The sequence below is a fragment of the Podarcis erhardii genome, assembly GCF_964252035.2.
Source record: "Podarcis erhardii genome assembly, chromosome: 11".
Classification (NCBI taxonomy): Eukaryota; Metazoa; Chordata; class Lepidosauria; order Squamata; family Lacertidae; genus Podarcis; species Podarcis erhardii.
This window is the reverse complement of record NC_138501.1, coordinates 6,689,678-6,711,087: the sequence shown is the minus strand read 5'-3', so window position 1 is coordinate 6,711,087 and position 21,410 is coordinate 6,689,678. Positions and strand designations below refer to the sequence as shown.

The window sequence follows — 21,410 nt, the reverse complement described above, 5'->3', positions numbered from 1 at the left end:
AAGTATTCCATGTGGATCTAAGTGTTTTTTCCTTGTACAGTATTTGAGTCTGCTGTGGTTTTTCTTCCTTGTTTTTTCTCCCTTTTCCCATCTCTCTCTCTCTCTCAATATGGTTGTTCCTGCTCTGAATTGCACCAGTTATAGGAACGCTCATCCCACATGATAATCTGAAGAGGCAACATTTTCCAGGTTAGGCCACTTTGTAATGAGATTCTTGCCTAAGGATTGGTTGGAATGGGAATTTTGTTTGTCTTCCTGTGAGCCAGGCTATATCCAGTGGTTATTTGCAGTGGTGACCTAGAGCTTGAAAGAGCAATTCTGTTTCAGATATATGGCTTTCTTTGCTTCACTGTTTACTTGAGGGTAGTGAGGACTAGTGTTAATACAACAAAAATTGTATGATGCCTGGAATTACTGGAATTTTATTTCCATAAAATGGCTTGCATTGTTGGTCATGAGTTGCCTTGAAAAAGCCAAAGTGAACAAAAGTACCGGTATTCTTTGATTGTGCAACAGTGCTTGCATTTGTAGGTCCCCAGGCCACCCCTCAAATAACTTCACACATAACACGTAATTTTAGTTTTGGTTTTTGGGCACTATTTTGGCCACAACTTTATTAAAATACAAAATCAGTGAGTGGTTGTTTAGACATTGGTTATGACTATCTGTCCCCCCGCCTGGGACAGAACTGACATCCCGAGGTCCGATCGGTAGCCAGTAGAAGAGAAAGTCAAACTTGGGAGTCATTTGAGCTAAGCGTCGGACCCACGCCGCTCACCCCAGCAGCTCCCCGAAAGCTTGCCTGCCCGGTCCTATAACAAGGATTCCCATAACAGGGATTGGGCGGCCCTGGTCCCATAACAGGGATTGGACGAAATCATGGCAAGCCCCAGGATTCCTTTAACGGAATTCCCTTCAGCGCAATAGGAGGGGCAGGCCCAGCCTGACCCCTCTACCACCAGCATATTATAACCAATGCCTAACCGCAACCTTACAAGTTGTGACGAATTGCTGAGTAGTAGGCAAAAACCAAATGGCACAGCCAATCACCAAATGGCAAAATTCCTACTAGGCCCCTGCTCCAAAGCAGACGACCCCATGACAGGCAAAGCAAGGTCAACCGGAAAGAGGGCGGGCGGGTAATCCGATGCACTCTGCAAAGAGAAAGAGAAACCAGAGTGCACCAATATTTAAAGACTATGGTCCCACCCACCCAATTTGCAACATACAATTTGCCCCAGCAACCTGGTTACCCAATCATGATGCCAGGCAACAATTATTAACCTGCCTGGCAACAAGAGGCCTGGCCTGGTGGCCCACACCGCAACACGTGCTCTCATTTATTGGAGAACACGCTATGTCAGGCAAGAGAAGCCTCTCCATATAGTTAGAATAGTAGACCACAGCCAAATAGTGTAAATGCCCAATTCATATAGATCAGCTGGCAGACTCTTCCAGGGTCTAGTTGGATACATGTGCAGTGACCAAAGGTTCCATCAGTTGTGCTAATCTTGCAGTAACCACTGGAAAAGACTTTGTTCTTTATATATCATTCTAATAGGTTGAAATCTAAAACAGGCTGCTTTGATTATGAGGGATTCCATGCGCAGTGCTATGCAAGCCACGGTGATCAGCTGATTGTCAGGGCATCTGTGCACAGGACTGTGGAAGCCATGATAATTGCCTGATGGTTGGGGCTTTGCGCAGGGCTTTGCAGATGCTGCTGGCGGACAGTGCCTATGAAACCCCTTCTCATCCAGTCATGTCTGTAGGGCAATTTGGTGTGGCTTGGCCAAAACAGCCTTGCAAGCCAAATGGGGCAACCTGGTGTGCTTAATTACACCCATGGACCAGAGACTCCATGCAGCTGATCTACACTGACTTGACTTTCCAGGGTCTCAGGCAGTGGACGTCCAAAGCCCTGCCTAGAGATGCCAAGGACGGAACCTGGTGCTTTCTGCATGTAAGCAGATGCTTTCCTACACAGCTACTTAATCATATGCCTCCATCATCACAAACCAGGCCTGAAAAAAGGAAACCCTGAAATGCAACTATTTGGTAATGATGTCATCTGGATTGCCTGTTGCAACCGAGTGAATAAGTGATGTCAATGCCAGATAAAATGACTCGTGGGGAAGCAGCCCTAATCCATTCCTTTGTGTGAAGAAGGATGTTCTGTTTAACACACAGCAACGGTCCGACATTAATCTCTACGTTAATCAGAGTAATCTCTAGTCCATGAAAGCTTATGTCATAACCAATCTGCTAGACTTCAAGGTGATGCAAGGCGCTGTTAATCCCTATCATCCAAACACTGGCTGTCATCCAAAGAAGAGATATGGTGTCTAAGGGTGGAAAGCCCACGCAGTAGGCTTTGGTTTTGCCAGACTCCACCAGATGAAGAGGCAAGCTAGTGCTAAGATAAAATGCACACTAAAACAAAAGAACAGCTTTCAACCTTGGGGGCTGAAAGAGCTACTGCTACAAAAATGTCAACGAAAACACCATCTGTGTGTGGTTATTGTGGTTTGGGGTCCCAGGATGTTCAAAGCAGATGGTACTTCCATTGCCACTAGATGTGTTGTTAAAAACACACACACACAAATCACATATGTGCATAAACGGATTATCGGTTTGAAATCTCTTCAGACAACCACTTTTCCTGTTTCCGCTTATTGCCATCAGCTGAGGAAGAAGTACATTTAGGTTTGGAACTTCCATGCATTTTGAATAAAAAACTAAAGGAGATCAAGATGAGATGGAAAGAGTACTAGAAAACTTTCTCCTGTTTTTGTAATGGGATGCGTGACCATTACGCAGGATGTACTACAATCCTTTTAAAAGGCTCAGTGGTAGAGTACATGGTTCGCATGGAAAGGTCCCAGAATCACTCCTATTTTTTTACTGTGCGTGGGTGATGTCTCAGAACATCAGAAAAATGTTGTTAATCAATACAGAACACGACGCATAAATGTCATTGGCTGCTCATAACTACATTTTCTGGAGCGGAGCAGCCCACCCTGACTTTGCTTGGGTCTTTAAAGTAATAGTTTTCTGATTTTCTGCCTTTTTATAAGTCCTTGAAAACTAAAGAAACTTTAATGACCACCTGCGTCCCTTGACTATACATCACAAATACAAAAAAACCCCTCTATTCTCAGATATTTTGCTATTATTGAAGGAAATATTTCCCGTTCTTCAATTTCAAGGACAGTACAATATATAAAAACATGATAAAAGGATGACTCAAGGCCAATTTAAAAACTGAGCTCTTCAGTGCAAAGGTTGTTATCCAACCAAATCAGAGAAGACCCACGGCTATCAATAGACATATAATGTGCATCCATTGATTTCAATGTATCTTGCTTTGAGTATGATTAACTGCTGAATACCACCCAAAGTCTCAGTGACCTAGCTAACTATTTTAATATATAGGGAGGCTGATTCTGCAATCTTATACACACTTAGGAAAAGACCACACCAGATGTGGCAAGATTTACTTCTTTGTAAATGTGTTTAGGATTGCAAATTCTTTCAACTTTATTTTTTCCTGTGAACACAGGATTTTATCAGATCTGTCCACACAACACTATCCCATATTTACTGATTATTCCTCATCCCACTGTTTCATGTTGTTTGTTTTTGTTGTTTTTTGTTGCCAATAAGTGTCACAGTCCGGTTCACGGGCGATCGAAGTCCTGGCTGGGGATGTCGGGACCGGGGGCAAGATGGCGGGGTGGGAGCAGGAACGGAAGTCTAGAAGCCAGAAGTCAGAAAGCCAAGAGTCCGAGGGTCCAAGAGCTAGGAGTCAAGAAGCCAAGGGTCCGAGGGTCAGGAAGCAAGGAGTCACGAAGTCAAACACAGCAAGGCAGGGAACGTGTTGCTGTGGCAAAGTGCTTAAGGGAAATGCTGCCCTTATATCCCTTCCCGGCTCTTGCCACCAAGTGCTATGCGTTACCAATCAGCCTCACCTGTAAGGTCGCACCTTGCCTCTTCAGAACAAACTTTGGAAGGCCCCAGTCCTGCAGAGTCCTATTGGTCACAGGGCCTGGCTCCTGCACGCACACCTGGCCAAAAGGAAAGCAGAGAGGTGGCCTTCCATGGACGGGAATTCCACAATCTGGGAGTAGCCACCAAGAAAGCTCCCTCTCATGTTCTCACCAAATGTGCCTCTGGCAGTGGCCATGGCAGGACCAAGAGATAGGTCTTGTCAGAAGATATCAAAACTTGTGCAGGATCATCTGGTAAGATATGGTCCTTCAGATAGCCTGGACCCAAGCCATATAGGCTTTTGTTGGTCATGACCCACAGTTGGAAATGTGCCCAGAAATGGTCTGCTAGCTGTGGAGCTGCTGTAACAAGGAATTTCTCTTTTCCCTCTTGCCAGCAACCTGGCTACTGCATCTTGGAGGAACTGAAGTTTGGAAACCTTTTCCAAAGGCAGCTCCACGTTGAGCGTGTTACAATAACCGAAGCAGATCAAATATTCCCAGGAAAATAAAGCAGGCCTTTGACTTGCACAGAGTTTTAAAAGAGGTGGTTTACAACAAAGACAACACTAAGGCATTCCCACAGAGAAATCTAATGCATGTTTACTGAGGGGGAAAAGCTCCACTGTGTTCAGGGAGGAATGGGTGAATCTGTCAATTTTTAATTCTCTCTGCTTCTCATTTTCCTGAACTTAAAGTCCAGTTCTCCACATTTTCCGCATCAGTTTGGGATTTTTAAAAAATTCATGAGCGTTTTAGAAATTCAAATTTCTCCTATACACATTTTTGTATACAGTTTTGCCTAATATTCACATTTTTGCCATTTCCCCCAATATAATACATTTTTATGCTGCTTTCACAAATATATTCATTTTTATGCACACCCTACCCTACCGCATGCATTTTTGTACATGGCACTGGATAGAGCGCTGCATTGCAAAATTCAAAGAAGTTTTGGTTTTGAAGGTTGGCTGCGCGTCAGTTTGCACTGGAAAGTGTGAATTATACAGTTTTGCCTTTAAAAGCAAACCAATTTGACTTCTCCCCATCCCTGCTTCTAGGTCTAAGTGCTCGTCCAGCTGCAGCCCCCAACTCCTATAGCATATGTGGCACCAGCATGCAGAAACTTCAGCACATATATGTACCCACATTCTGGGTTGCCGCTGCAGTATTTGTTAACTCACATTCACAGTAAATGTTATTGTCTAGAGAAGTTCTTCAAATAAAAGAAATGTTAACAAATCCCAAATTAACCATTTGTTAGTGATAGAAAGTTTATCACACTGCACGTCCTTTTTTTCAAAATAACTTGAATCATTTTAGCATTGTGTGCATCGAGGACTGCACCCCGCCTCAATTAATTAAGTACGATTACACTTGAAATGTGGACTAATTACTCAAAAAGCATTAATCAATTTGTTAAGAACTCTCAAGAAATAATGCAGATCTCTTTACTCCTGCCCCTGTAAGATTTATGCTGCACAGCCATAATCTACTTATTGATACAAATGTCTCTCCCCCCTCCCCTTAGTTAATTTAGGGGAAACATTGTCAAAGTACCCTAGGATGAAAGGGATCAAAAATAATTTTTAGACTCAAAGTTGAAGTGGATTGATTAGGAGCAATTTTTATGTTTTGCACAATAAAAAGATGAGCTCCCAGGGTTCGCAGAGCCAATTTGCAGAGCAACCTCTTTTCTCTAATTGCTGCTAGACTAATGTAGAAGCACACTCCTAGGAAGTAGAGAAATCCATTTACCCAACCATGTCATTTAAGTAGGGCACACAAGTAGTGGATTTTTCTATTTACCCTTCCTATTAGCCCTGCCACACTCCACCTGTGACCCTCATTTTATGAGGGCAGTGCTCTTTTATACAATTTTGCCACTATAATAGAGGCCCACTTTAAAAATTTTCAGAGCAGACCAAGAACATTTTTTAGGGGGGGGGACATAATTAGGGTCCTAACCAATCTCACTAATTCCTGGTAATGCATTGTCAGACCAAATTGTTTGATAAAAGGTCTAATAAACCCACATCTTCAGGAGCAGAAAATAAAATTTCCTCTATTACAAGAGCGTAGTGACTACCCATGTAGGATTACAGTTTGACATTTCTGCTACATGCATCTATCTGCCCTTGAGCATTTGAACACACAGAGCAATGTCTCTAAGTGAAAGCAGCAGGGAGGAGGGGAGGGGACATTAGTGGAGCCAGCTGCAACCTGAAGCACACCAATGAGGAAGAAAGCCCGCTCTCGCTCAGTGGGACTTGCCCACTGTAAGAGATCTTATGACAAGCAGTGCAGACAGGTATCCACCATCACTTGCATATGGAGCCTGAGTAGCGCAGTTGGTTAGAGCATGGTGCTGATAATGCCAAGGGTGCAAGTTTGATCCTCATGTGGGACAGTTGCATATTGCTGCATTTGCAGAGGGTTGAACTAGTATTCAGGGGTCAGCAAACTTTTTCAGCAGGGGGCCGGTCCATTGTCCCTCAGACCTTGTGGGGGGCAGGGCTATATTGTGGAGTAGAGAAAGTGAATGAATTCCTATACCCCCACAAATAACCCAGAATGCATTTTAAATAAAAACACACATTCTACTCATGTAAAAACATGCTGATTCCTGGACCGACCGTGGGCCGGATTGAGAAGGCATTTGGGCCAGATCTGGCCCCCAGGCCTTAGTTTGCCTACCCATGTCTACTACTAGACAATCCGCAGGGTCCCTTCCAATTCTACGATTCTATGAAACAGCAGAAAGCAAAGATTGCCAGTTCTTCAAAAGGGAAGGGGCAAACGGCACAGACATAGGACTTTACGGAATATAGCTCAGCCACGTTTGGCTCCCTAATTCCCAGTCTAAAGGGGGGAAAGGCCCATGGAGGGAATTATGCCTGCAGCGACAAGAGATGAGGGCTGATATTCAGAACTTGGTCTTTTCATCTTCACTCCATGTTCAAAGTGACCCACTAACAGCCCTCTCCTATGCAGTTACAGCGTTTCAGATTGTGTATATATTTTGTGGATGAAAATATTCCCTAAGTATCAAATGTGGTGACAGTAATAATAATACAACAAAACAACAACACCACAAACTGGCTTATAAGTATAAAACCAAATTTACTAGAATAATAGCTAGAATAGAGATAGGCTTGTAACCATTTAAACAACAAACATACTAAGGTGCCATGTGCAAGACAAAGGCTGGAGATATTGTAAACATGGAGTGGATAAATGTACAACTCTATCTTAACATGTTACGTGCACAGTAAACGTTATACAGACTGGATAAATGAACCGTTCAACAAGTAGCGTAAGTCCAATCACAGAACGGCAACCCCGTGCCGCCACAATGGCAAGGGTAGCACACTGGAGAATAGGAAAAAGCTTTTCAAAGCTGTTTTTCAAAGATTGAACTGGACGAGATGTTCTTCGATGGGTCTTGAGTTGGAAACACAAAGCCGTATGCATGGATCAATCATGGGAAGGCAAATCAAAGCCACCACCCTGATGAGAATAACGTAAGTGGGGGCAAAAGGAGACCTGTTCTCCGGATATATTACAGGTTTCGCTACAGCTTCATCAGTCCGAAAAGCTGCATGATACAAAATAGCACTCCAATTACAATGTGTGGTAAACCATAAAAATTAGAAAATATCAGTCTCATACTATACCTTACCCAGTCATACAAAACAGTTTGTTTGTTTATCCTGTTTTGTATGTAATATTTCCATCCACACCTGGGGATGCTGGGGGTTGAATCTGGGACCTCTTGCATGCAAATCAAATGCCCTACAACTGACCTACAGCCCTTCCCTGAACTTTGGAGAGGATTGGGCTGCAATAAAACTTGTGGCTGACCAGGAATCTAGAGCAGGGGTCTTCAAACTAGAGCAGGGGTCTCCGGCCCACTAGGGTCCTAAATCCGGCCCACTCAGCCATTGCAGAACCTGCTGCGAAGCCGTTGAGGCGCCGCAGTGCCTTTAAGCAGAGCAGGCAGGAGGGCAAGAGGTGGGTCAGGATTTGTCCGCCTCCCTTGATCCCCAGCCACCATGCTGCTTGTTTGCACCATGCGCTCCGCCCGATCCAGTCCGGGCCGCTGTTGTCCTTGCAGCCCAGTTCAGAGGCCCCAGCCACCTCCTCCTCCAGCCAGGCTCACCTTACGTCACCTGCACCTGTGGTGGCCTCCACACTGATGGTGAGCTACACAAGAAGGGCAGGGAAAGGGGGAAGAAGGTCACTCGCAAGGAACACAGGGCTCCAGCGCTTACTCGTGAGGAAGCCCCCTTGGGGTCACTGGGGATCGCGTCCGAGGAAAAGACGGCCGCCATCATCCTAGCGAGATTTTGTCCTGGGGAAAGTGCTTGGGGGCTGGGCTGCGATCCAAGGTGCGCTTGCTCGCGAGGATCCAAGGAGCACGTGCTTGCGAGGAATCCCCCTCGGCATCGGGTTGCTCGCTAGTAAACGTCTGCCTGCCATCCAAGAGGAGCCTAAGTGGAGGCAGGCTTTGAAAATAAAATAAAAAATGAATGCGGTGAAAGTCTTTTATAATATTTTAACTAGGATTTATATATTGTAAGGTTTGAAGCATGAATTTGGTAATATTATTGGTTATGAAAAGTATTTCTTTTCTTTTGTCTTTTGTCTTTTTTCTAGTTTGCATTTTGGAAAACATGTATATAAATGTGTTTACAGTGTTATGTATTGTTCTTTGTTTCTCTTTCTTTTTCTGTAAAATTCATTAAAAAATAGAATAGAATAGAATAGAATAGAATAGAATAGAATAGAATAGAATAGAATAGAATAGAATAGAATAGAAATGGGTATGGGTTCATCTGAATCCCCCAACCCCCAGAAGTGGGACTGAGCAGTTACTGAATTTTCAGCCCGCAGTTTTTCTCCCAGGAGCTCAAGGTCTGTGGTTTTCACCCTCCACATTTATTCCCCACAACCCCCAGTGAGATGCATTCAAATCAAGCAGCCTCACTAATTTCTGTGCATCTCTCCCCTCTGAGACATATCTTAATCTCAGAAACCATGCACTCAAAATTACAAACCATCTTTGGCAGCACCTAGGTCTGTGAACAGACTTTTTCCCAAATAAAACATCTGAAATCTCCAACCAGATCCAGACTAACTGGTGGACACTTGCATCACTTGCTACGACTAGCAGTGACAAATATGGAACCGGATATTGATGATCACATTAGCCAAAAGCAGGCCCATACTTCCTACTGAAATACTTAAAAGTTTATGGTTCAAGTAGGTAGCCGTGTTGGTCTGACACAGTCAATTTTTTTAAAAAAAATTAATTTTATTTTTAATTTTATAAGTTTATGTTGATTAAAATCATTCTTCATTTTAAATATTTTATTGTTTTTCCTGTTTTTTGTGCGCTAAAAATAGGAATTCGTTCATATTTTTTTCAAACTATAGTCCGGCCCCCAACTGTGTCTAAGGGACAGTGAAGTGGCCCCGTTTAAAAAGTTTGAGGACCCCTGATCTAGAGCGTCAGTCTTAATGAAGGTTGGTGTCCTTAAATTTTTATGGTGTACGAGCATCTGTCCAGAATCTTCTTTGGTGACTCCTCCTTGAAGCTTCCCCTTCCTTTGCAGGATGCCAGAGAAGGCTTCCCCTGCTGTTTTGGGGTTTTTTGCGCAGTTCCTTTAACTGGGATTACTGTAAAGTGAAAACAAAAGATGAGCCGATCAAAGATTGGATTGAAACAGAACAAAGAAAATACAATTTCCTTTTTTTAAAAAAATAATATTTATTAAAGTTTTAAAGGTTACAAAAAGAAAAAGAAAACACACCAAGTTAAACACAAACTTGTAAAAAACAGAAAAATAGAAACAATTAAAAAAAACAACACAACAAACCTTCCCATAACTTATCTTTCATTTGCTTGTTTCCTTGACCTCCTCACACCTCCCTTTTTTGTATTCTAGTTCGGTTAGCTATTCCAGCAAATCCCTTCCATCTTTCCCAGTTTTTATTATAATTTATAGATCATTTCCCAGAAAGTCTTAATCCTTGGGCATGTCCACCAAAGGTGAAAGAATGTACCTTTAGCCTCTTTACATTTCCAACATTTATTATCGGGCAAATGATAAATTTTTGCAAGCTTGACTGGTGTCATGTACCACCTGTATATCATTTTCATTATATTCTCTCTTAAGGCATGAAAATACAATTTCCTTTCAGAAGGAGAAATCAAAGTTGGACAAGTTTAGATTTCCAAACAAAACGGTTTCATTGGGAGATTTCCTGACATGAGTGAATTATGCAAAACAAACAAGACTCCTGTCAGTATAAAAAAAAGTCACATGGGAAGTATTCCCCAAACTAGTGGAAATATTAAGTAACAAATTGGTTAATATTAACATGTGTGTTAGTTAGTAATTGGTTTATTACTCACTTTGAGTTGCTAATTATGAATATGGAATTTGGTGTACATTTCACTTTTAAAAATCACTTATTATTTCTAGAGCTGTGATAGTAACTAGTCTCTACATGTTAAGTCTCAAATGTAAGCTTTTCTGACGTGTACTACAGAAATTCCCATTTCTCTCTCCAACAATATCACTCTAATTTTTGTGTATTATACTTATTTTGTTTACAAAACCTTTTCTCACACACCCAGGAGGCTATATTCTGTGTTAACCTTGGCATTTATACATGTTTGTAATGTATTCCGAGAACTCATTAAGACTCATGCTTGGCAAAAATCTCATTTTAAGTGGTATAGTTGTTAAGCAACTTTACAATTTAATTAGAACCCTCTACTGCATTTCATTAGAAGGTTATTCAGTAATTACTCAGCAGGTCTTGGGTGTTTACAAATGGAGAAGTGACAGTCCATAACACTCTTAAATTATAACTGCACAGCGGGAGAAGATGCTTTAAAATGAGGAATACATTGTTTTAAAAGGAGCATGGGAAAATTCAGTGTCAAATATAATCACCTTTTCCTAGCTATAGTTCCCTTATCAGACAGATGCTTCCATATTCAGAAAATGGAAGTTGTTGTATAATTTGCCAATGCCTGCTTTAAATGTACCTCTACAGCAGAACTGATAGTAGCCGCCAGGAGCTGCCAGCAGCAGGATTTTGGTACCACATGGGTTGGGCATGTCTCCAGATTCCACGTGATAAATCCGTCATCACAGAACTGGTTGTATCATTGCTTTTGATATCTGAGAAATTGAACAAATAACATTCTGTCCATGCCATTGTGATAAGATTGGACCTAAAACCAAAGGTATCCCATTGACCTATTTAAAAAAGTACCGTATTTTTTGCTCTATAAGACTCACTTTTCCCCTCCTAAATAGTAAGGGGAAATGTGTGTGCGTCTTATGGAGCGAATGCAGGCTGCGCAGCTATCCCAGAAGCCAGAACAGCAAGAGGGATTGTTGCTTTCACTGCGCAGTGATCCCTCTTGCTGTTCTGGCTTCTGAGATTCAGAATATTTTTTTTCTTGTTTTCCTCCTCCAAAAACTAGGTGCGTCTTGTGGTCTGGTGCGTCTTATAGAGCGAAAAATACGGTACATTGAAAACAATGTTGCAAGTAGCAGGTGCTATTAGGACTCCAAACACTTGTTGGATATTTCATATCCCTACTTCAATGTGAGGGTCTAGGGCAAGTAGGTAAAGGTAAAGGGACCCCTGACAGTTAGGTCCAGTCGCGGACGACTGTGGGGTTGCGGCACTCATCTCGTTTTACTGGTCGAGGGAGCTGACGTTTGTCCACAGACAGCTTCCAGGTCACGCGGCCAGCATGACTAAGCCGCTTATGGAGAAACCAGAGCAGCGCATGGAAATGCCGTTTACCTTCCCGCCAGAGTGGTACCTATTTATCTACTTGCACTTTGACGTGCTTTCGAACTGCTAGGTTGGCAGGAGCAGGGACCGGGCAACAGGAGCTCAGCCCATCACAGGGATTCGAACCACCAACCTTCCGATCGGCAAGCCCATGAGGCTCAGTGGTTTAGACCACAGCGCCACCCACGTCCCTGGGCAAGTAGTTACTCTGCCCTAATAAATTAGCACATCCCCGGCACATGAATTACCTGGGGTTGCCATATGCCAGAAATTTCCCAGACACTACCGGGATTTGGCTGTAGGAAAGTGTACGGGTGGAAATCGCTGGAATAGCTGGGGAAGTCCGGCTATATGGTGACTCAGGTTGCGTCAGAGGGGACGTGGGTAGCGGCGGCTGCATTGGTAGCGGCGACTTCATGGCCTCTCCGGTCCTTCCTGGGTTTTCCCATCTGATGTGGCTTGAGCAGCCGTTGGGGCACTCTGCCGCAACTGGGGAAGGGTCAGGCAGGACCAGAGAGGCAGTGGAGAGATGAGCCTCCCTGCCTGGGCCTGATCCCAGGCACAACCTTGCCAATGGACACTTGGAGGCCGAAGGCCTGAGAGGGAGAGGTGGCTCCATAGCGGAGTCCGATCAGTGGCTCAGAGTGACCTCCCAGTACTGGCAAGCAGGAGCCCTGTTGCAAACCAGGAGCAGGTGCAGGAAAGGAGTCGGGCAACAAGAGAAAAAAATGTCCGCTTGGCTGCGGCCTTCACGTCAAGGGTAGGTCTGTCCGGGAAGGCCATTTTCAAAATATGGCAACTCTAGAATTACCCAGTAAGAACTGTGGTATTAGTTGGAAAGTAGCCTTGAATCCAGATCCCGATAGGTTTGTGTTGAGACGATCAATGTGGCTGATAACATCTTGTCTCTAGCTTTGATCATTTTCCTGAGGGTCTCCCTGTCAGTCATTCAAATTTACAATTCTTCCAAGTTTCTGTGTTTTCATTGCTTCTCTTATGGCGAGGTTGGGAACCCTTTTCAGTCTGAGGGCCACATTCAGTGGTGGGCAATGATATATATATAAGTAAAAAAAACCTGCCCCTTTTCCCTTATGGGGTACCCAAGAGCCCATATAGAGTCCTTTTGTAGGTTCTCTATCGGTAGGAGAAAATAACAAGAGACCAACCAGAGAATATTGAGAAGCAAAGCAGCTAGTAAGCCTGATCTTTATTAACTGATGCAACAGGGTGCTCCCCCCCACACACAAGAGAGAGGAGGAGGACCCCGAGCCATGTGTACAAGCCCTTATATAGACATTTTAAATTTCCTGCCCTGGACTCCAAGACCACCCCCAGAAACATCATACATACATCACAGAAAAGGCAGTTTACAACAGAAATCTGAATGCGTTTTTACCCTGCCTGCCAGGTTACCTGTTAATGGTCACTTGACTGGATTACCTGGAGAGTCTGGCCATTCTTTTGTAATGATAATACTTAATTCCTGAGCCAGGTCACAGGCTCGCCCTATTCACACCTTAAATGCGCCCTTAAGGCAGGATTTGTGAGGACAGAGACAATGGGGAGGTTTCTGCATTTCCTTCAACCTTGTAGAGAAATATTTGAGGTGACTGAAAGAGTCAGAATGGCTTTAGGACTTTTCCAGTGGGTTTTGGACATGTGGTTTATATATTTATATATGTGTTTGCTTGGTACATTTATGAACATTTATTATATATAATTTCAAATCTGCCAGATTTGAAATTGTACTACGAGGCATCATGTCTTTGCTGGTTGAAAGAGTGGATTAAACTAGAAAATAATGAATTGCTGGATTTAGAGGGGTTTGATAATAGATTTGGATGGCATGCGTACCTATGGCACGAGAAAAAGAGAGTCCATAAAGGTTTTGAGAACCACATCTTCCGAGGTCCTTTAATTGAGGTATGGGATAGGTATAAATACCTATTAGAACCTAGAACGCCACGTTGGCTATCACCTCTAGAAGTTATGAGTGTAAAGAAAACTAATATGAGAAGTAAGTGGATAACATATGGTCAATTGCTATTTAAAGAAGGAGAAAAATGGAAAATAAATCCGTATGAGCAGGTTAAAGAACATGTATATGACTGGTTGCACTACTTCCAAACAAATGAGATGTTCAAGAAAGATGGTAAAGAACGAGGTTTTGCGGACAAGGATTCCAAATTTCAAAGCGAGATTATAGATAATGATGGTAAAAATCTATCCAAAATGTATAAACTGTTGTTAGAATGGAATTTGAAAGACGAAGAAGTTAAATCGGTAATGATTCGTTGGGCCAGAGATGTGGGTCATAATATACAATTTGAGGACTGGGAAAAATTATGGAAGGAGGGTTTACTGCTTGTATGACGTTAAAAGAGAATGTGATGAAAATGTTCTATAGATGGTATATGACACCGGCAAAATTAGCAAAAATGTATAAGACATGCAATAAGTGTTGGAAATGTAAAGATAAAGAAGGTACTTTTTATCACATGTGGTGGGAATGTAAGAAAGTGAAAGACTTCTGGGAAAAGATATACAATGAACTGAAGAAGATTCTAAAATATACATTCACAAAGAAACCAGAAGTCTTTCTGTTAGGAATAGTAGGAAATGAGATAAAAAGGAAAGACTGTAAATTTTTTCAATATGCAATCACAGCCGCAAGAGTGTTACTGGCCCAGAAATGGAAACAACAAGAAATACCGACTGTGGAAGAGTGGAGAATGAAACTGTTAGATTACGCAGAGCTAGATAAATTGACAGGGAAGATTAGATACTTAAAAGACCAAAAGTTCATCGAGGACTGGGGGAAATTTGTGGAATATCTGGAATACTTAAGTGAGGGACAGATGACGCTTAAGGGATTTAAAGAAGCACTGTGAAAAAGTAAGAAGTATTGTCTAAAGGGAATAGGAAAAAAGAGATAAACAATGTCAATATAAATTTGAGAAATGTGTAATTAAAATTATAACTATGGATGATTTACGGAACAGCTGAGGGAAGTCCAAAAGAGAAATAAGTTGTGAAAAACGATGTGAAATTAATGTATTTTGTTTTGTTTTATCTATTGATGTTAATTAATAAAAATTTATATGTGGAAAAAAGAACATTTATTATATATAAGACCTAAAAATTCTTATAACACACACACACACGAACAGTTAGGGCCAGAGGCAACAGCAATATCATGCGTGTGGGTTTTATACTTCCCTCCTTAAGCTGGGCAGAAGCTTCCCTGACTTTGAGAAGGAGGTTCCAAGGCTCTTACAGGATGCTGGACCCCTCTTCCCTCCTTCCCAAAGCTGGGTGGGCTTTGGGAAGGTGGTGGGAGGGCTCTTGGACCCCTCAGAGCATCACACCTCCCTCCCTAAGCTGAGCAGAAGCTTCACTGGCTTTGGAAAGGGGGCACCAGCAGAACACTTCGGGGACTAGCCTAGCCCCCCTAATCCACAGATCACATGCGCACAAGCCACATTCCTTTCTTGACAACATTTTAGGGGCCACACGGCAGTGATGGCTGAGGCCAGAAAAAGCAGGTTGAGCAATGAATGTGAATTTCATGTTAGTGCAGCAGGATAGTGTCTACACACTTACACATCCCTCTCTATTCTCCATTCAGACAAGCAAGAGTTATTATCAGAGTTCAAGGACACGTTTTAATTTCTGTTTTAAATTTTATATAATGCGCATTTTATTTAAGCTCCTTTGAGACCTAGATGATGTGAAAAATTTAAAGAAATGGATTTTCCTGAAGTCAGGAACGCAGGTTTCATATATTGTTCTGCGGAGCAGTTCCAAAAGTCAAAAGGTCCCTTCCCCCACCCACTCTGATTATTTCAGTCAATCTCCCTTAATTTTTAAAGAGATTTTGTGTAGAAGTGGCTGCACCCAAAGGCCAATCTGCCTTTTGAAGATTCTTTTTTTTTAAAAAAGGGTATATGTTCCAACTCCCTGGGGCCCCAAGCACCCACAAAATTCCCCTTGAAGGGACTGGACACTCACACATTTCAGTGCCAGAACCATGCACACTGCATGCCACCCACGGCCCTGGGCACCCATAGTTGCAGAGCCAAGCTGGTTCGGGGGCAAAAAACAGCCATGCGAGGATACTGACCCAAGGTAGGAAGCGAGCAAAGAAAATGATGAGTTAAGTGCACGTGCTCATAGTATTTTCTTTTTGTTTATTAAGGCTATTTGTGATTCAAATCCTCCACCAATCTATTCAGCATTCCTCAGCATGCCCTCTCTCTTTTTCTTTACAAGGCAGATTAGCAAGAAGTTTTTTTGCTACAGCACTGGGGATGCCTGGAGCCTTTCTCTTGGGCTGTGGAGCATGAGGTCCGCAGAATACAATGGCCTCTCAGCTGACTTTCCTGTTAGCATAGAATAACTCTGTAAAGGTTCAGACCTCGAACGTATCTTGAACTACAATCTGCAATCTAATTTTTTTACTCAAATGTGACCATTTTTCTTGTCTTTCTCTTAGTTGAGCAGGTGTAAGAAAAGACAGGGCTCCTATAGTGGAATCAGTTGTGTAGGAGCAGGATTTGGGGCAGGTATTGGTTATCATACAGAGGGTGTCTGTAGAAATTCCCTTCTATAAAACTACTGTATTAAAAGGTATAAGAAAGGTAAAAGTTGCTTCTGAACATCTTTTCTTTTTTTCTAAATGAAAGATTGAAAATGGTGAAGATGCCACCACTACAACCCACTTTAGGTCAGTGTGACTCATTTGTTGCTCCCAGTGCGCCAGCTGAAAAGCAGTATTCCAAAAGTATTAGGATCAACCAACCCAATTAATTATGACTTTGACAAGCTTACAAAATAATGCAATCACTCAGTGTGAAGAACTTACATACTGTATTGTATCACTAAAGGTATGATGAACCTGAATGATGGGGGATATGCAAAATATCTGCATCAGAAATGCCATCCTGAGAGATGCCTGGATCTCCCGACAACAAATGATCACAACCTGCAATTATTGCACAAAAAATAATTGCCTAAAATGTTTTGGATCCAACTGGGTTGACTCACAATGGATGATTAAATAAACTCAACTATCAGCTATTTTAAGATTCTAGATATTATCTGAGCTGTTTGACTAATCAGTTTATAAATAAGATCTGCTAAAGGCACATAAGTCCTAACACTGTTGCCACAAAGATTTTAACAACCTTAGCAAAGAGGGAGATCAGGTAGCAATGGTTTATCCTGCTAGTTCCTTCTGCTTTCTCTACTCCTAGGGCAGTAGTGTCCAAACTTTTTTCAAAGAGGGCCAGATTTGATGAAGTGAAGGCCCGTGAGGGCCGACCAAAGTTCAAAGTTGTTGATTTTTTTAGGATTGAAGTTGTTGAGTTTTTTTTTAGTATTTTACCCCAGGAAATAAACTGCCACAGGGGCCATATTAAATCCTACGGGAACCAGACGGAAGAAAAGAGGGCTCTTACACCTCGAATAGTTGTGTAGAAAAGGGAATTTCCATAGGTGCAGATTGTTGTGCAAATTATACCCACTGAAATTAAAGGCACAGGAGCCTAGTCCTCTATTCCAGGCTAGCTTGGTTGTCTTTTGTGTTTCAGCTCAAGACATTGGTCCACTAGGCTTACAAATAGTTTTATTTCAGGTTTTTCAAAATGAGTAAGATAGAAATGACATGATGCACAAATACCTTAAAAGTAGCAGAAAAACACATTGCAAATTGAACAATTCTGACTTGCCCATCACAACAGTTTAAGCATCAATTTATTTTCAGAAAGCTTATGAAGTCTTAGAAATGAGCTCCGGTAATACTGGATTTTCACTTACAGTATTTCCAAAACCTTCAGTTATGTCCAACAGTGTCGCTTAGCCGATAGTAAGGCTCTCATCAACAGAACAGAAGGTAAGCAATTTTGAGTGATTCCCCCTCCCTCTTGCAGCCCCCACCACCTAAATCCACTCCAGAATGTTGAAGGACCCTCCAAGGCAGATGTGGGGTGAGGGCATAGCTGAATATTGCTTCACACTGTTATCACTAGCTATAACTCTTGTTTTTTCCTGATAGCATGAGAAAGTATTTTTGAAAAAACCAGCACAAACCTTTGTTAAAATAGACAAGTATTAATGGAAACATGCCACAGTACTGAAGTATTTTCCTACTATCCCACTGATTTTTTTCTGAATTCAAGCACCCACAAAACGGCATTTCACCTAATAACTAAATATGATTTGTGATTTAACAATTTTATGGGATCGCAAACAAGAGTTTTACTTAAATGCAGCATGTATTTAGGCGTTCTTTTAAATTACTGAAATCATTTGCATTAATGTCTTGCAAAACTATTACTGTTGCTTTTGTCTGAGAAGGGTTAAATTTGATGGTCATCAAACAACAGAGGTCTATTAGTGCTAGTTGGCAATTCTGTAAACCTTCCTTAATTCTTGGGCCTAGGACAGGATCTTTCTTTAGTTGTTTCATTTCAGGTGCTGAAAACCCGATCAAGCTTGTTAGAATCTCATCAGCAAAATCAACTTCTAAATAAGCTGTACCATCAGATATTTTTGCTGATAAACTTGAAAAGCCACCACTGCTTGTTAGATTTCTGGTAAGAGTTACTATGAATGCTCTAATTTTCAGAGTTGTAATAGCCTTGGGCTTGTTACTTAATAAAACTGATAAATATGTGAAGGGAAGGGCATTTAAATCAACTTTGTGGCACTTATTTTGTATTCTGCAAGTCTGTTCAGGTTGAGGATATTGTTCAAGTTCTACATTAATGTCTGTAAGCCTATTGTTAGAATTATTGGAGGGCTTTTCATTGTTTTTCTCTTGTACCACCATATTTCCAAAACGGCCTTCCATGTTTTTGCTTCTCTGGGCATTATGTTTCATTAAAAAATCTCCTGTGCTTTCTTCATGTATATCACACATTATTGTTTCACCAGATTCCCCTTCTTTGATAAGGTAACTATTTATGCTAGAGCTTCTATTCAGAGCCTGTATCTGTTCTTGCATGCTCTCTTCTTCTAAAAGTAAATCATCCTCCAATGGAAACTCATAGAAATCTCCTTCCATGTTTCCCAGAACTGGAACACTTTGTTCTTCATTTTCTGCAATGAATGCTGCAGGGTCTTGCTGCAAACAGCTTTCAGTAGTGGGAAGCAGAGATGTGGTGGAATTTAATCTGGTACTTCTGGTGCAGCATCTACTTTCAAAAGGGGCTTCATTTATCATTAATTCTTCATTTTCCCCAAGACTTGCCAGAAGCTCTTCATCAGAAGGGCCCACTTCACCAACAGGTATTGAAATGTCACATTCAGCAGCATTTGATTTCTCAGTATCAGGATTTCTGTCTTCTTCTCTAATAAGCCTAGCAAGAACTCTTTCCTCAGAGTTTTCCTCTACAAGGCTATCCACTTCACCCCCCAACAATCTTACATTTTCTGGTTTAAGCAAAAGAACACCTAAGCGATATGCAACTTTCCCCTGTATCATAACTTTTGTCCCTGGAGGAAGATTGCTATGGAGAACAGGGATAGGCTGGTATTCCATGCCTTGAATGTCATGTATGCCATCTGTCAGTTGCAGCATCAGCATTCGAGTAGGCTTTGCTTCCCAGGGCCTCAATGTTCCCTGTGTATTAGCAGTTATTTCCTCATTTACAGTATTTTTCTTTCTTATCTTTTGCAGTTGGGAATAGGCAGGCTGACTCACATCAACAAGTGAATCAATCTGTATGGAATAAAAGCTGTTCAATTCTCCCTTTGGATTGTTTGAAATGCAGTCAGGCAGAACTGGGTATTCGAGATCTCTGAGATCTGTAAGAAGCCACTGCTCAAAAACTTGCTTGTTAATAGAAGCCTGAGCCAAACTGCCACTGCCATTTTCTTGTTGAATCCAATCAATACACGCTTCTAGCCATGGTGCAGGAACCTTCACATGCCATGTAGATGAAAGCCAAGTTTCCACTCTTGCTGCCAGACCTGATGCAGTCATTTTCTTTTGAGGTGAAAGGAAAACTGTGAATGCCCTGGAATGAAACAAAATAGGTTTGCTGACTTAACTAAGTTTTTACTAAATGTCTGATTAAACAACCTATTGGAAACTCATGCAGCAAAATTTAACCAATCACAACCTATCTGGTAAGCTAGCCAAGTAATTTGTTCATTTAGTGAAAGTAAGTTGTTCTTAGGTCAGCAACTGAGCAGCTAAAAGTATCCCCCCCCCCAAAAAAACCCACTATCATATGATTACTACATTTACCGGACTAGAAAAAAACAGAGTTATGGTACCCAAAGACCATCTCTTTCTCACAATTTATTGCCAGGATTTTAGGCAGTGTCTAACAGCCCAACCCTATGCATACTTTCCTCAGAATTTACTCCTTTAGTGCAGAACTATACTTCTCCAACACCCAATGCTAATTCTAGACAACAGAGATAGTAGGTTGGCCACTGCCATACATAATCCAGCACTGCAGAACAGAGAAGGAATGAAGAAGCAAGGGATAGAAAACGGAGAAGCAAAAGACAGAAAGAAGAGCAAGGTTTATGAAACCATCTGAATATGTATAGTTCTATCCTAAATATATTCCGATGTTACCCCAACTGAATTAAGGGGTTCGGCTCTATCAGCAAGACTGTGTGAAGCATTAGAGAAATCAATCCACAAAGCATTTACTTTGAGGTAGAGCAAGATGAATGATGTGTGAATGACCAGGTCACAGTGTGCACATGTGCAAATCTTATGCAAATAACTGAACCATGGAATGAAAACACGCACAACAAAAATTTTAAAGGAACCAAAGCAATGGAGAATTGGGGTGGGGACATAAAAATTGTCGAAATGGTCACATTTTGTTGACTTGAAAACCCTTCCTAACATTGTATTAAAAAGTAGCGGTTTTCTAACTTTTTTTTTAAACCTCTTTTTTGCCTTCCACAGCAGCCTGAAATGCGAAATTAAGCACTTGAGGTGAAAGTTGCCCTCAGGAAATTCAAGGTTGGTGGAGTTTTTTGCTTTTTTCTTCATTTGTTCTACAAATCATCTGAAGGGCAAGCTAAGGAAAGATGGTGGTTGTTTCCCCCCCTTAGTTCCTTTTTATTAACAAATTTGCGAGAATGGGCTAAATATTATTACAGGGGAGGTTCTCAAACCTCGTGGCCTTTGCAATCTGACTGCGATACGGATTCCCCACAAGCCAACATTTCCATAAACGAATTAAGACTGGACTACTTCCAACCAGCGAACATTTAACACTCTTTTTGTTTCCTAAGCTCAGCTATTTATTAATTATTATTATTATTATTATTAAGAAAGCTTAGCCCATGGGGTGGGTCATCCTCTCAATCCCCGGACTCCGCGGGACCCGAGAGCAAGGGGAGAAGAGAAACCCAAGGCTGCCCCTTTCCCCCGCCATCTCGCCACGTACGTGAGAAGCGCTCGACTCGCGTCCTGCCGCCACACGCGGGTCCTCGGGAGCCCTCCGCCCTCCCCCGCTTTTGTTTTGAGCGCCAAAGCGGACTTCCCAGGCTCGCGAGAAGTCCGCCCCGCCGGCTACCCGGCGGGAGGACGAGACGGAGTTTGCGCCGGCGCCATTTTGT

The 21,410-nt window shown here is 42.0% G+C and overlaps 1 protein-coding gene across 1 annotated transcript; it reads right to left on the bottom strand.

Moving 5' to 3' along the window:
- Positions 1-17,425: 17,425 nt before the first annotated feature.
- On the bottom strand, positions 17,426-21,396 carry RMI1 (RecQ mediated genome instability 1). Its single transcript, XM_081881000.1, has 2 exons — positions 21,239-21,396; positions 17,426-19,837 (listed from the first exon to the last, which is right to left on the bottom strand). Exon 2 carries the CDS (start codon positions 19,801-19,803, stop codon positions 18,079-18,081), a length of 1,725 nt encoding a protein of 574 aa, XP_081737126.1. The 5' UTR covers positions 19,804-19,837; positions 21,239-21,396; the 3' UTR covers positions 17,426-18,078.
- Between the last annotated feature and the right edge of the window lie 14 nt (positions 21,397-21,410).

What these genes read in the sequence shown, in the direction of transcription:
- RMI1 (XM_081881000.1), bottom strand. Translation starts at nt 19,803, where the DNA reads ATGACTGCATCAGGTCTGGCAGCAAGAGTGGAAACTTGGCTTTCATCT.